Consider the following 13,941-nt stretch of genomic DNA (forward strand, 5'->3'; position numbering starts at 1 on the left):
GGAATGTTTCAGTGAATGTCAAAGTGCTTTATGAATAGACCCCTAAAATCCTTTAAAGTTTGCTGACACTGACTGTGAATGTTGATGAGATGGAACCCAAATGTCCTCCCCTAAACCCAACCAATGAAATCTTTTCATATACCTTTTATTGTAATGATCCCGCGTGATCCTGCTACGAACACCCCTGTGCAGGAACTTCTTTTAAAGGGTGACAACGCTCTGACCCTGTCTCCTAGTTGGGCTCATGTGTTGTCACCCTGACACAGTGCCCATTGGTCCAGGATGGAAGTGGCAGAAAGAGTCCGGAGTAGATCAGCAGCTTTGGATACAGAACACAGGAAAGCAGAACTCTGGGCTTTGATTTCTTTACAATCTTTGGATCTGGAAAAATGTCAAATCCGAAAAAGCAATATTGCTGGAAAAATGTCAAATATGTGCGAATGAAGAAGTCGTCCTTTCTTTTTCATACCGGGGGAAAATCTATTTTAGGTTTAAGTTTCCTTTTCACATCAAAAGCGCCTTTATCAGAACTGACGGCAGCGCCAAACACATGACCCCCCCCCCCAAAAGGAATTTTCTTCCTGGGTTATTACAGTAGAAAGGTCAGTGAATGGATGGCGAGGGCTCCGCACTGACAATGGCGCTTCTGTTCCTCATTTTATGCTTGACGTGCTGTAGACAGTCGGGCCAGCTGATGGTTTGGACTTCGTCTGCCAAATTTTCTCCCCCCCCCCAAAAAAAAAAACATTTCAAGAAGCAACGCAAGTAATCGCATGACGGACAAAGGCGGAATTCAGCGTTTCTCCCTCCAAACTGCCGATGCATCAAATCATCAGATCATTGCTGCAGGGAATCTGTATTGTATGCACAGGGGCGCCCCCTAGAGGTGATCACTTTAGGCAGGGGCCTCTATTGCCCATCCAGGGACCGGTACATTGGACTGATATGATGATGTCTGTGTTTGTTTTTTTCTGATTAATATTTTAACATTGTCTTCGTTTTTATTTCCTCCTTCATGAAATGCTCCTCGATGCTGGCCCAGCCGTACATTGGTAGGACTATGAATAATAACCTTGCTGGTCCATCACCATTTTCTGTGTCGCCATCATTGTCCCGATCACCTCCACCATTCCCATCCAATGACACTGATCACAACTTAGATGTGGTGGCTTCATTCGTTTTCTAATTTCAAACTTCCCCCTTTTATTTGTACCCTTTGATCCTGCCAATAACACAATCCCTGTCTTAGGGTGACAACATTTGTATAGAGGTGTGGTGTTGTCACCCATGGACTGGACTACAGAACCCCCCCCCCCATTCCCATTCATTCATTCTTCAGAAATAACACAACAACGTAACTGATATCAGACAGCACAGGATTTGTTGGCAGGATCCACAAGAATTTCTTTACACTCAGATCAAAAGAGATTCATCATTGGGGTAACATATTGATAAGGTGGTGAATCTGACATTCAAGGCCATTGAAAACACATGGAGGATTCACCACCAGGGAATGTTTCAGATTCACCTCTTCACATCTGTATACAGCTCATTATTTTGTGTGGTGGGGTTTGTGTATGGGGGGGTTGGGGGTAATTTCCAATCGGTGGGAAAGAGATGTGAATCTGGAGGGGTCACCCATGCTGCAATCTGATTGTACGATGTGATGGGTGAATGTCCATTCATTGTATATCCGGTCTGCAGGGGCTGATTTGTGTCCGACATTTGTGACCACATGCAGGATGTCACCCAGTATACATGACCGGTCCTCTTTGTTGATTCCCCCGTCTTTGTCTCTTTTAGTTCTCCACAAGCAGCCGCGGGAGGTTTGTCTTTGCCTGTTGGAGCTGGGCAGGATAGCAGCCAGGTACGGTAACTCGCCATGGTGCACATTTTTTCACATTTTCGACATATTTCACTTTTTCTCTTCCTTGGAAAAACAACATTTGTCCTGAAATAATAAACCGTTTTCTCTTTTTTCTGTCTTATAATAATAACCCCGGGACTCTGGGCGTTCAGTGTGACGGCTAATGAACATCTTGTGAGCAAATGTGAGGGGCGGCGGGGTGATCAGAAGTGAGCCGGGGGATGGGGGGAATTAAAGGGAAACTCCAGGGTATATATTGATGAAGGGGGCTGTGTTTTAAAAAATACACATGTGGGGTCTCCTCATCCATTCATGGGGGGAGCTGTTCTCTTTGGTCGCAATATAATTAATGCGGCTCTCGCATGCATTGAGCATCCTCGGGGGGCTTCTAACAATGTACAGTAGAAGCTGCAGCAAGTTAGATAGACCCCTCCCAGGCAGAGCATCATCTAGCCCCTCCCCTAGCCTCTCCCCAACCTGACCCCGCCCATTTCATTAATTGGATTTCTGTTCTTTCAATCACAAAAACTCCTCATCACATGTGGGCGTTACCTATGCTAATACAGCCTGCTTAGGACCGCCCACTCCTCCAGACTGACACCAGCCTATCAAGACATTTTGATATTTGCATAACTCCTCCCAACTGCTTTAAACAGTTAACCTCCCCTATTAGCCCCGCCCACCAGCCATGATCTGCCTGCATTGCACAGAGGTGCAATAAACACAATGATACCCCATTTCTTATCCTGGTGACCCCCCCAACACCAAACCCCACATGTGCACCCCCCAAATTTGTTTTTTTGACCTAGCGATAATCATAGGACGGTCCACGGTCTCATCCATTATGAGCGGGGGAGGGATTTAGGAATGTGGGCGGGGCTTCCGGCAGGCTATCTCTGCAGAGTTATTTCCTTTTTTTGGGGTTGCACGATTTTACTTTCATGGCCGTCCAGGGCAATCTGTCGGCTGTTTTATATCCCACAGAGAACTTTTCCTGTAATCCTATAAATAGCTGAATGCGTTTTCCTGCGATGGGCCTGTAATATCGCAGTGATTGGGGCTTTTATGGCTCGGCCTGCCTGCAGGTGTCGGCCCGGAGCCCAGAGGGAATTTCTCAGATTTACAGCCAAGGGCCAGACAGACAGGAAGTGGATGGAATTTTTGTAACCATTCCCTCGGCTGAACGTCTCGGCCGCAATAACAGGAGTAACGCCTCACATGCTTCTTGGCGGCCACACACATTACAACCCCATGGTTTCCATTATTCTGTCCTTTTCCAATCAGATTGTAAAGTCTGTGGCTGCCAGGCAGACGGCTCAATACACCGATAAAATATGACAATGAGTCACTTCATCTGCCAAAGTATTTGCATTTATGTCCATTCAGTCCCAAGAATAACACAGCTCTGTCATGCAGCACTGCACTGTCTAATAAGATTGTAGACCTGTTACTTTAAACAGGTCTGGCCCCTCCCCCTGCTGGGGATTGGTCAATTAAAGGAGAAGCAGCATCTTTAATGATCAGACACTTTGTTCTCACCACCTATCAGAATGCTTATTTCACTACAGCACTGACACTGGCTCTGTGCTGCTTCTACCTCCTCCAGACTAAGCTCTGCCCTATAGGGACTGCAAAAATCTCATACCAGACCACATTTAGGTCCACTGCTCATAAGTACAAAAAAAAATTCTCATCACATTCCCACCCAAAAATCGAACAAAAATGATTCATACAAAAGCAAATTCCATATTCAGTGTGATTTTCCTTTAACAAGAGGCGGAGTGTCTCCTCCCCCTTTTCTCTATGACACGCCCCCATTTACCCATGTCATTGTATTTCCTGTATGCCCATGTCCCATCACTGTGAGCTCATCATGTGACTTTGTTCTGATTGGCAGGTTTGGTGTGGAGCCGCCAGGTTTAATTAAACTGGAAAAGGAGATTGAACAGGAAGAAACGTTATCGACCCCAACGCCGTCCCCATCCCCCTCTCCGACCAAATCATCATCCGGGAAAAAGAGCGCCGGGAAGCTGCTGGATGACGCAGTAAGGCTTCTGTCAATTCTATATATTTTATATTGCATTAAAGAGGACCTGTCATACAAATTCACACTTTACAAGAAGCTAAAACCAGTGGCGGACATAACCAGCAGGGGGCAACACTTACTTGTGGCACCTGTAGGGGGCGCTAAAGGCTAAAAGAGGGTCCGACCCTCAGGCGCTGGCACGCTTTGCCACTACCAATTTTCACATATAACGTATATGGTAACATTCCCCCAACTGTTCCCCAGCTGCATCATGTGACCTTGGCAGTGATCACATGGTGTCTGAATGTCAGCTGCATTGTGGGTATTTGTCTTAATTAGAGACGGCAGAGAATAATAATAGTAAGAATATTCATTTGTAGTGAGCAGATATAAATCCTTCAATTATTCCAAAAAGTGTAAGTGCCCAATCAGAACCATCTGTCATGTGCAATGCAGTAACGCATGCGCATTAAAGAATATTATATCATGCGGGTTGTGTGCGCCTCCCTGTGCTCCCTTAGCAATGCCGACATTTCCACCTGCTCTTCCGGGTTCAGATCTTCCACCTTCCTATATGGCCGGCCTGGAAAGACTTACCTCCTGCACATGTGCATGAGAGTTCACTCGAACACCAAGGCATGCTGAGCATGTGCACTGAGCTGCACATGGGCATTTCAATTAAGAGTTTGTAGAATATTGGGAACAGACAACAGTTTATTATATTGCAATAAGGAGCTGCATGCTCGCATTGTTATATAACTCCACATTAAGGCTGCCAATGCAGAAGAAGGGGCAGAAATTCGGCAAACGCCACGTTTCCAATGCAGCGCACCACAATGCACGGAGCAACATTCCGAGGTTTGTCTTTTAAAATGGAAAACTGCGACCAGGCAGGAGGGGATAGGCGCATGCACAGCTTAGCATGCAATGCGGGGAATGCCAGGTATCCCAAATGAATAAACCCTTATACGCATGCGCAGGAGATACATCATCCCAGCTGGGCCAAAGATCCAAAGAGGACCAGATAAAGATGGCAGCGCCTGCGATGGAGGGAGGGCAGGTGAATGTAAATGCGATCAGGCAGCTAAGTCCAGGCGATGTTCTTTCTGCAATATTGAATCTGCCTGGTCGCATTTTTCTTAGTTTGGCTTTGAAATGAATGGTACTGCACTGCACACACATGCGCATACCAAGAATTAACACATGTGCAGGCACAATGCGACCATTAAATGCAGCACATTGGGAAGGTGCGGGGGGCCCGACACACTATAGGGATGATACCCTCTGCACCCTCCCCCCCCCCAAGTGACTGCCAGCAGAGCCCCCATTGGTGCTGCGCACAGCTCGGCTCGCATTGTGATCCTTTAGAACCTTCCTGCCATTGTTTTTTTATTTTGCCTGCAGCCCCCTCACCCCATCCCCCTGTCTTCCAGGTGCAGCATATCTCCCAGGACCCTCCGTGTAAATGCCCCAACAAGTTCTGCCCCCCCCCCATAATGCTCATTAATATCTGAATTTCTGCAGATGTGACAACAGAGAACCAAATCTGTGCAATGCGCGATTTCCTTCAGTAATGGGGTGACAACGCAGAATCACAATTGGGGGACAGGGACGGAGCGTTGTCACCCTATACAGGAAGTGCCTGAGCAAGGGCATGGAGTTACTTTCAATACAAACATGGGCTGGGGGTGGGGGGGCATCGTTATGAATCACAAAATGGGACACAAAGAACAACATTGGGGTGCTGAGCTCCTGCCATGCGTGTGAGGTGCAACTCTCTACCTATCCAGCAGGGGAGTCAGCTGCAGGAATGGGGACCTGGGATTGGGGGAGGAGGAGAGCGCTAGCGTCCTATAGGTCACATTTCATGCACTGCAAGTTTCTGTTTGCAGGGAATCAGTGTTTAATTTCAAGGACCACTGTGGGGTATTTGGCACCCAACCCCCCCCCCGATCTGACCCCCATCTTGTATGATAAAGCTGCTGGACCCCCTTTATTCACCCCTAGCCAGGGTGGGGTAATAGTCGGAGCTTTATTACTGCCCTTGAATGGGGTCAACAGCTATCATCCAGGGGGACAAAACTGCCCTCCAGTAGGTGGCGCTCTCTGTCACTCACCCACCTACACCTAATAGCAGCCCCACCTGCGTGTTTTATAATATTAAAAGTTAATTTAAAAGTTACAAAGTATCAATTTTCTACAAATCCAGAAACTTCTCGGAATTAGATACAATGATGGAAGCATGCGCAGTCCTCTGTCACCCCCCTTCCCCCGCCGCCCTCTGTCGCCCCCTCCCAGCCATCCGTCCAGTTTGCTCCGCCAGCTCTGACCCACGGACAACCAATAAAAATGTCATCTATTGGAGAAGAGGGGTGGGGTGTCTCTGGGGGTCCCTGGGGGTCCCTGGGGGTCTCCGAATACATCACCCTAATGGGCTCAGCTGACCTTTCCTGATATTAAACTGTTGTTTCCTTTGTTTTTTTTCTGGTGCAATATTGTTAAACAGTATTTATATATCGCCAACATATTCCACAGCGCTGTACAATAAATAGCGGAGGAGAGAACCCCAACCAGAAGAGCTTACAATCTTTAAAAAAACAATTGTCGCAGTCCCATCGTGAACACACATCCGGGGCAAAGGTGAGCTGACAACACGGCCGGAAATTCAAGCAGTGTTGTCAGGCCTGCCCAGTTCTCCTCCGTGGACTACAGAACACTTCCCCCTTATGTTATGAAGATCTGTAGTCCAGGAGGAGATAAGTGGGCGGGGCTGACAACTCTGATTGGGGTTTCAATAAAACAGAGGCGGGGTTGTCAGATATTTCCAGTTCGCCAACAAACGGGTCACAATAGCGCATGTGCTGATATTTTCAGGCAATGCAGATGATTCCTTGTTTGCGATATTTTTATTGAATATAATTTGGTGGCTCCTGTCGCTCAGCTGATGCGTTTTGAGATATGTGAAATGCGTTGTGATGCGGCGGGGGCGCATTATTCAGACGGTGAGGGCTCAGGCGCAGTAATGGCCTCTCCAATACGTCGCTATCATTTCCTGGAGGTGACAACGCGTCGTGTCCCCAATCTGTGATATCGCTCGTCGTTCATGGGCTGCGGGTGGCAGACGGACGTCTCTGGCGGATTAGCGATTACGGGGAATTCAGACGCAGCGCTGATCGGGGAGATTGTGACACAGACCGGGCCGTTATCTGATCGCATGTCTGCTGAATGGGACAAAGAGGAACCGACTGCAATCCATCCCCTGATGGCTATATTACCCAGAATGCTCGGGGGGCTCCCAGCTGCGGGGATTTATTTCTATGGGTAATATCTGCCAATAATCACCCAGAAAGCCTCCTCTGTGCCCCTCTCTGATTCAACTTCAACCCCTTTCTCTCACCCACTGTCGTCAAATGGGAACGTCCGTACATCAGTGGGGCCCAAATATTGCAGGGTGGTGCGGTAGAAGTGTTGAGGTGCAGGGGTCCTAGGAGGTGTGGGGGCAATAGGGTGCAAGGGGGGGGGGTGGTGTATGTAGATGAAAGGGGGTGCAGGGGATGTAATGAAAAGGTTTGCCTGAAATATAGGGGGAATAGGGAATGTCCAGGGGATACAAGGAAGGAATAGGCTGCAGGGGATGTAGGGTGGGGAGGGGGTGCAAGGGATGCAAGGAGGGGAGGGCGCAGGGGATGTCAGAAAGGGAAGGGGGTGCAGGAACTGTAGAGAGAAAGGAGTGCAGGGAATGTAGGATGGGAAGGAGGCGCAGGGGATGCAAGGAGGGTAATAGATGCATAGAAAGGGGTGCACAGGGTGTTGGAAAAATTGTTAATTTATGTAAATGTAGGGGGAATGTGGTGCAGGGGATGCAGGAAGGGAAGGAGGGGCAAGGGATGCAAGGAGGGGAGAGTCCAGGGGATGTACGAAGGGGGGGGGGGTGTGTGCAGGAATTGTAGGTGGAATGGAGTGCAGGGGATGTATAGGGGAAGGAGCGCAGGAAGGAAAGGGGGTGCAGGGTATGTGGGAAGGTTAGGGGTGCAGGAATTGTAGATAGAATGGGGTGCAGAGGATGTATAGGGGAAGAGGCGCAGGAAGGAAAGGGGGTGCAGGGCATGTGGGAAGGGTAGGGGTGCAGGGGATGGAGGAAGGGAAGGAGGCACAAGGGATGCAAGGAGGGGAGAGTTCAGGGGATGTACGAAGGGGGGAGGGGGGTGCAGGAATTGTAGGTAGAATGGGATGCAGGGGATGTATAGGGGAAGGGGAGCTGGAAGGAAAGGGGTGCAGGGTATGTAGGGGGAATAGGAAAGGTCCAGGAGATATAGGGAAAGAAAAGGGTGCAGGGGTTGTAGAAAGATTAGAATACTGGCAGATGTAGAAAGAGGGGGTGTAGGGAAGAGGGGGTTCAGGGCTGTAAAAAAGAAGTTGCAGGTGATGCAGGGAGAAGGGGTGCTGGAGTTGTAGGGTGCAGAGGGAGGGAGGTGTGGGGGTGTATAAGGAAATTAGTTTAGGGGAAGGAGGGTGCAGGGGGCGGTGAGAGGAGTCAGGAGACCCCCTACATCAAGGAATTATAAAATTATCTCTCCTTTCCCCCTCTTTGGTATTCTGTACATTGCAGCCCCCCTATAAATCTGACCCCCGGCCTGCACTGCTTCCAATATTGTATTTTAGTGTTCATTTTTACTTTGTACATAGTTGCATTGTCCTTTAGGTGTGAATAGGCAGCACTATGTCTAAATTCAGCTGTGATTAATAAAGGGAAATTATCAGGTTGGCTGTCAAGGAAAAACTCTCAGAATGTGCAGATATTAAAGAGAAAAAATAACAAAACCTTTTATCCCAATTATCTTCTATGGAGCTGGCAGATCCTAGAGCAAAGCTGCCATCTACTGGGCTGTTGGGGAATTGCGGCTCTGAATCTTTAAAAGCTTAAAATATAAAAGAAAAAAGATGTTAAAGAGAATGATGGTTTTAGATTGAATAAGAAAAAAAATCATATGATCTGCAACAAATCCTTACCTACCTGTGTCCGGTAGATATTAAATGAAACCTGTACTCTTAGGAATATAGGGGCTGATTTTAATGAGACTGCAGGATTAGCCTAAGGATAAATCTGCATGGTGGGGCTTAGTGACAGCAGACCCTCAATGTAGTCCTAAAGCTCACCTGTCATGGCGGAAATCAATCCTTGTGTGGTGTAGAAGAACGCTCACACCCACAATGCAGATTTACTGCCTGGCTGATAGACATGGCACCAAATGTCATTAATAAGAAAGAAGACATAATAATTGGCAGCTGAAACTTCTATTACATTACAGGGAAATTTGAGATTCGTGATGAAGCCTTTTTATGCAGGCTAAACATTGGTCCAAACCTCTCCCATTCAAGTGAATAGGGGCAACCTGGACCCTTTTCTTTAGGAAGATCACTGGGGCCACATGTTGGCTCTGCAGCTGTGGCCTGAACATCTGCACCCCCCTTCCAATACATGTAGACCCATTAACACTCCTAGAATCTCATGGAATCTCTGCATTGTAGAGCGCTCATAGGAATGAATAGCAATCTAATACCTATCCTGTGCTGCAGCATTACATTCATGTCCCTGCATAGGAGTGCATGCATCAATACAGCACATTATTGCGGAGGGCCCCTTGCAGTTTTTCACCATTTTGAATTCAGCGTGTTGCAAATACTAATTTAATATCTCGATAATAATGGATTATAATTCTCCGGCTTTCTATGATCTGATGTTTCAGGTTTCTCATTTTCACTGTTATTGGAGAAATCTTTCACACGTCGCCCCCTCCTCCATTGCATTCCTGTTTGTTCTTTTATGTACATTAAATATTTACAATGTCAGCTCAGCCCAAGGCCGCTGCACTCAGTCTATTGGTGTGCCGGTGACACCGGGTTAATTTGTATTTATTGTACAGAGCTGCGACTCCACAACGCTGCAACTGCATGAATTCTTCTTCATTTACACTGCCAGCGCCCTTGAGCACGACTTGAAACCCTTTCCTGCCATTAACCACTGCGGGGTGCGGGAATATCGCAGGGCCAACCCTCGCTAAGACCCAGAGACTTCTATTTCTGTCCGACTATCATTATAATATAAAATGACACAAAGGGGCCTATTTATAAAGCTGTGAATCTGACATTCACTGAAATATTGGTGCAGAATCAATTACTTTTAATTAAACACACAGACCTTAAAGATGGCAGCTGAAGATTCTCCACCAGGGAATGTTTTTAGTGAATGTCAGATTGGGCTTTATTTATAAATGATTCCCCTGTCAATTCGCTCTAGATACGATCATAGTTTTTGCTTACACAGATAGCATTTCCTATTGTGACAGCTGTGCACTTTTGTGACTGGCCACTAGGTGGCAGAATGAGTCATTATTTTCAATAGGAACTGAAAAAAGACCTTAAGAGAGATTCAACCATTTGTCAGCGAATTTCAGGGTGAATCATTTATAAATAGAGCCCAAAGTGTCTCTTTTTTTGTTTTCTCTTTCCAGCCTCTTTAGAGTATGTTTGTTTTTGGGCATATACTGAACTGGGCAAATATTATCGACATTTGTGAAAGCATTGATGCAAAGTGAGGATGTTTTATTAAAAATGCAACAAATAGTTTTATTTAAGTTACAAACTCACAAAGTGCATAAAAACAGAAAAATCCCAAACAATATTTCCCTAATTCTCTGTGGTTCAAAGTTAAGGTTATTAAGGTCATTCTCTATAACCGGGTCTGCAGCTTTTTAGGGAAAACTTTGAAAATTGCTCACCTTTTCCAGGTCCAGGTGCAGGGAGCTGCATTTTGTGCATTTGGGGTCTCCTCTTCATACATGCAAGGGCCCCATTTTATGATAATTTATTCCTGTATTTAAAGCAGTGGCAATACTTCTCCCAGCCGTCATGTGATCTAGACCCAATGATTTCACATATGGCCCAATCTATGATTAAGCAGATCAAGCAGCTGCTAATTAGATATGAAATGGTCTTTCTGCACCCTCAATGGGCCTGATTTATAAAATCTCCCCAAGACTGGTGAAGATAGACTATCATGGGTGAACCTGGCTGATCCAGCAAGCCTGGAATGAATCTGGTACAGGATGAAAACATTTGCTAATAGAAAATGATTGTTAAGAAAGCCAGCCCTGGTTTGCTGGATCACCCAGGTTCTCCCATGATTGTCTATCTTCTCCAGTCTTGGAGAGCTTTAATAAATCAGATCCAATGTCTCTGTGTTTCCAGATGTGCTGTTCAAGCACAAAGGAAGAGGCAATGTTGAGGGCCAAAGGCACAGAGGTAAGTCAAGGAAGCAGATGAAAGACAGATCGTGCTGACTTCCCTGTGCAAACACAAGATGTGTGCTGCCACCATCAACTCAGACCTGGCACTGAACAGCTGGACCCCCGCACGCCCACCTACAGGAGTCATGAAATACTTGTGGCTAAACATTCATACCGATGTGCAAACACAGCTCAGCCATGCGTGAAAACCCAAACATTGGTGAATAAAGTCCCTGGAATGAAAAAATTTAACAGAAGGCAACTTGTTCTCCCAAAACCGAAAGATCAGCAAAATGATGTCTGGAGGTACGGGGAGGGTTCCTTGCAGGATCTGGGCCGGATTCTGTACATGACGTTGGGAATTTGGTCAGAAGTGATACAGGAAAGTACAGAGAGAAAATTATATATCATGAAAACTTCTATTTTGTCCCAAATTCACTCTACAGCAGGACAATGGCCCCAACACGTAGCCAAGGTCATAAAGAATTATCCGCGGCCAAAGGAGGAACTAGAATCCAGAAACATGAAGAAATTCCAGAGTCCTGGAAGACATGAATGGCCTCAGGATTGGACCAGAGATTTGTATCTGGTTCTCTGATGGGTCCCAGTGATATGACCTCCTAAGTCAGAGGACAACCACCCAAACCTCTAGGGGGCGCCTGTTGGCTTATTATAAATATGCCTCTGTGCCAGATAAAGGTATGAATCCTGCTGGGTCCTCCTTCTCACTTTCTTTGGTGAGCTTCATGTGCAGAAATGCAGCCCCGATTCTTCAAGGAACTTTCCTCATACTTCAGTTGGCTCCAGGCATCATTTTGCCGACCTTTAGGCTTTCTGATTGCCTCATGGTATCAGGAAGGAATTGTTTTCCCCAGTTGGAGCAAATTGTATCCAAGTTTTTTTTTTTGCCTTCCTCTGGATTACCTATGTCTATAGGGTTTTATATCTGGGATAAGTTTATTTCCCTAGTGGTTGAACTTTTACGTCTTTTTTCAACCTAACCTACTATGTAGCTTCAGGTCTTCCGACTGACCCTGTTTGCCCTCCACAGATCCCCAATCTCAACACCAATGTCTGGGAATAAATAAATAAAGAAAGAATAAGTCAGCGACATCCAAATAAGCTCTGCTCAGTCGTCCTGGATATCCGGAGCCACCATAACCTCAAAAGCTCCCCCAGTGCACCAAACTGAAATAATGGAGCTAAAGGGTGGCCACACCAAATATCGATGTCATTTTCTGTTTATGCTCTTTGTAGGCTGCTAATTGATTTTTTTGCATTATTTTTTAATCATCCGCACTTTACAGCATAATACACCAGTATAAGTATCACAATGACCGATGCTTCATTCCATCTCATTATAATGGAATTTGGGTGCAAGGGGTTGGAGCTCCATATCTGAAGAATTAGCAGCAATGTGTAAACCGTTGCAGGTGTTGTCAGATGTTTTGCTTCGAATGTTAAATTATATTGGTGGTTCCGAGTCGATTTTATCTTGAAGCCATTCCAGCCTTGGATCAAATAATCCCAGAACCAATCTGAAATTTATATACCCGTCACCATCCGGCAGCTTGATTGGCTGAGCCCAGATTTACTTTGTCTGGTATAGGGCGGCTCATTAAATTCTCACCTGGTCCAGTCAAGTTACTCAACCAATCCAACCAGATTTGGTATTTTATGGTTCTGAGCATTTCTGTTTGTTCCTTGTTCTATCTAAAATGCAAAAAGTCAGATTTAGGGGTGCAGTCAGGGTGTGTTATGCCTAACAATAGAAAGAGAATGAGCGGGCTTTTACTGGCAATCCTATTTAAAAGGTAATATTTATTACACAGAGATTAGGTCTTATTTCCAACATAGGCCAACTGTACTACTGTATGTTACAAAATACACAAAATATACAAATGAATACTCAAAACACTGAATAGCGATGTCATGATGTATTTTTTTCAAATTAAATCTTAAGTTTCCGACGCGTTCCGCCCCTTGGCTTCCTCAGGGGACCATTGAGATCAAAATTATATATTTGAAATACTGCTGTACGGATTTATTAGGGGACAGCTGAATCGGTGCATCCCTCGAGGTTCAAATGAATGATTCTCGAGAGATCTGGCTGTATTATATACAGAGACCAATGCTGAGAGAGATTGTTCAAAACAACTCAGGATTAAAGAATATGATATGTGAGATTGAGAGGTTTAAATAGTGCAACAAGATGTCATTGACAAGCAATTCTTATAGAACGATATATTTGGTTTATTCATATCCATGTAAAAAACAGAAAACAAATGCAACTTGGGGAGTTTTTAGCTCTTTAGTATACATTGTTTGTTTTGATCCAATTAGTCACTGATGGCATTATTGTGCTGAATTGAAGGAGATAAACTGATATATAGATGATATACTGATATCTGATGTGCAGAGAATGTTGACGGGTATTGAGGGAATTGGGGGTAGTTTTTAATCTCCAAGTCTATTGATGGTTCAGTGTGATAATGAGATCTCCAGCAGATCTCAATGGTCCCCTGAGGAAGCCAAGGGGCGAAACGCGTTGAAAACTTGAGATTCTATTCCAAAAAATACATCATGACATCCCTATTCAGTGTTTTAATTATTCATCTGTATATATTGTGTATTTTGTAACATACAGTAGTACAGTTGGCCTATGTTGGAAATAAGACGGGGCAGGGTCCTCTCCTCCTGTATCACTGTCTGTATTAGTCTGTCATTTGCAATCCCTATTTAATGTACAGCGCTGCGTAATA

The 13,941-nt window shown here is 45.5% G+C and overlaps 1 protein-coding gene across 1 annotated transcript in view; it reads left to right on the forward strand.

Moving 5' to 3' along the window:
- Positions 1–13,941, forward strand: part of GAS2 (growth arrest specific 2) — a 47,755-nt gene that overhangs the window by 26,840 nt on the left and 6,974 nt on the right. Inside the window, exons 5-7 of the mRNA XM_072421574.1 lie at positions 1,683–1,867; positions 3,765–3,912; positions 5,327–5,391. Of these exons, the coding sequence (XP_072277675.1) occupies positions 1,683–1,867; positions 3,765–3,912; positions 5,327–5,391 (398 nt within the window). The remainder of the gene's footprint in view (positions 1–1,682; positions 1,868–3,764; positions 3,913–5,326; positions 5,392–13,941) is intronic.

The sequence above is a fragment of the Pyxicephalus adspersus genome, chromosome 9 (genome assembly GCF_032062135.1).
Source record: "Pyxicephalus adspersus chromosome 9, UCB_Pads_2.0, whole genome shotgun sequence".
NCBI classification, from domain to species: domain Eukaryota; kingdom Metazoa; phylum Chordata; class Amphibia; order Anura; family Pyxicephalidae; genus Pyxicephalus; species Pyxicephalus adspersus.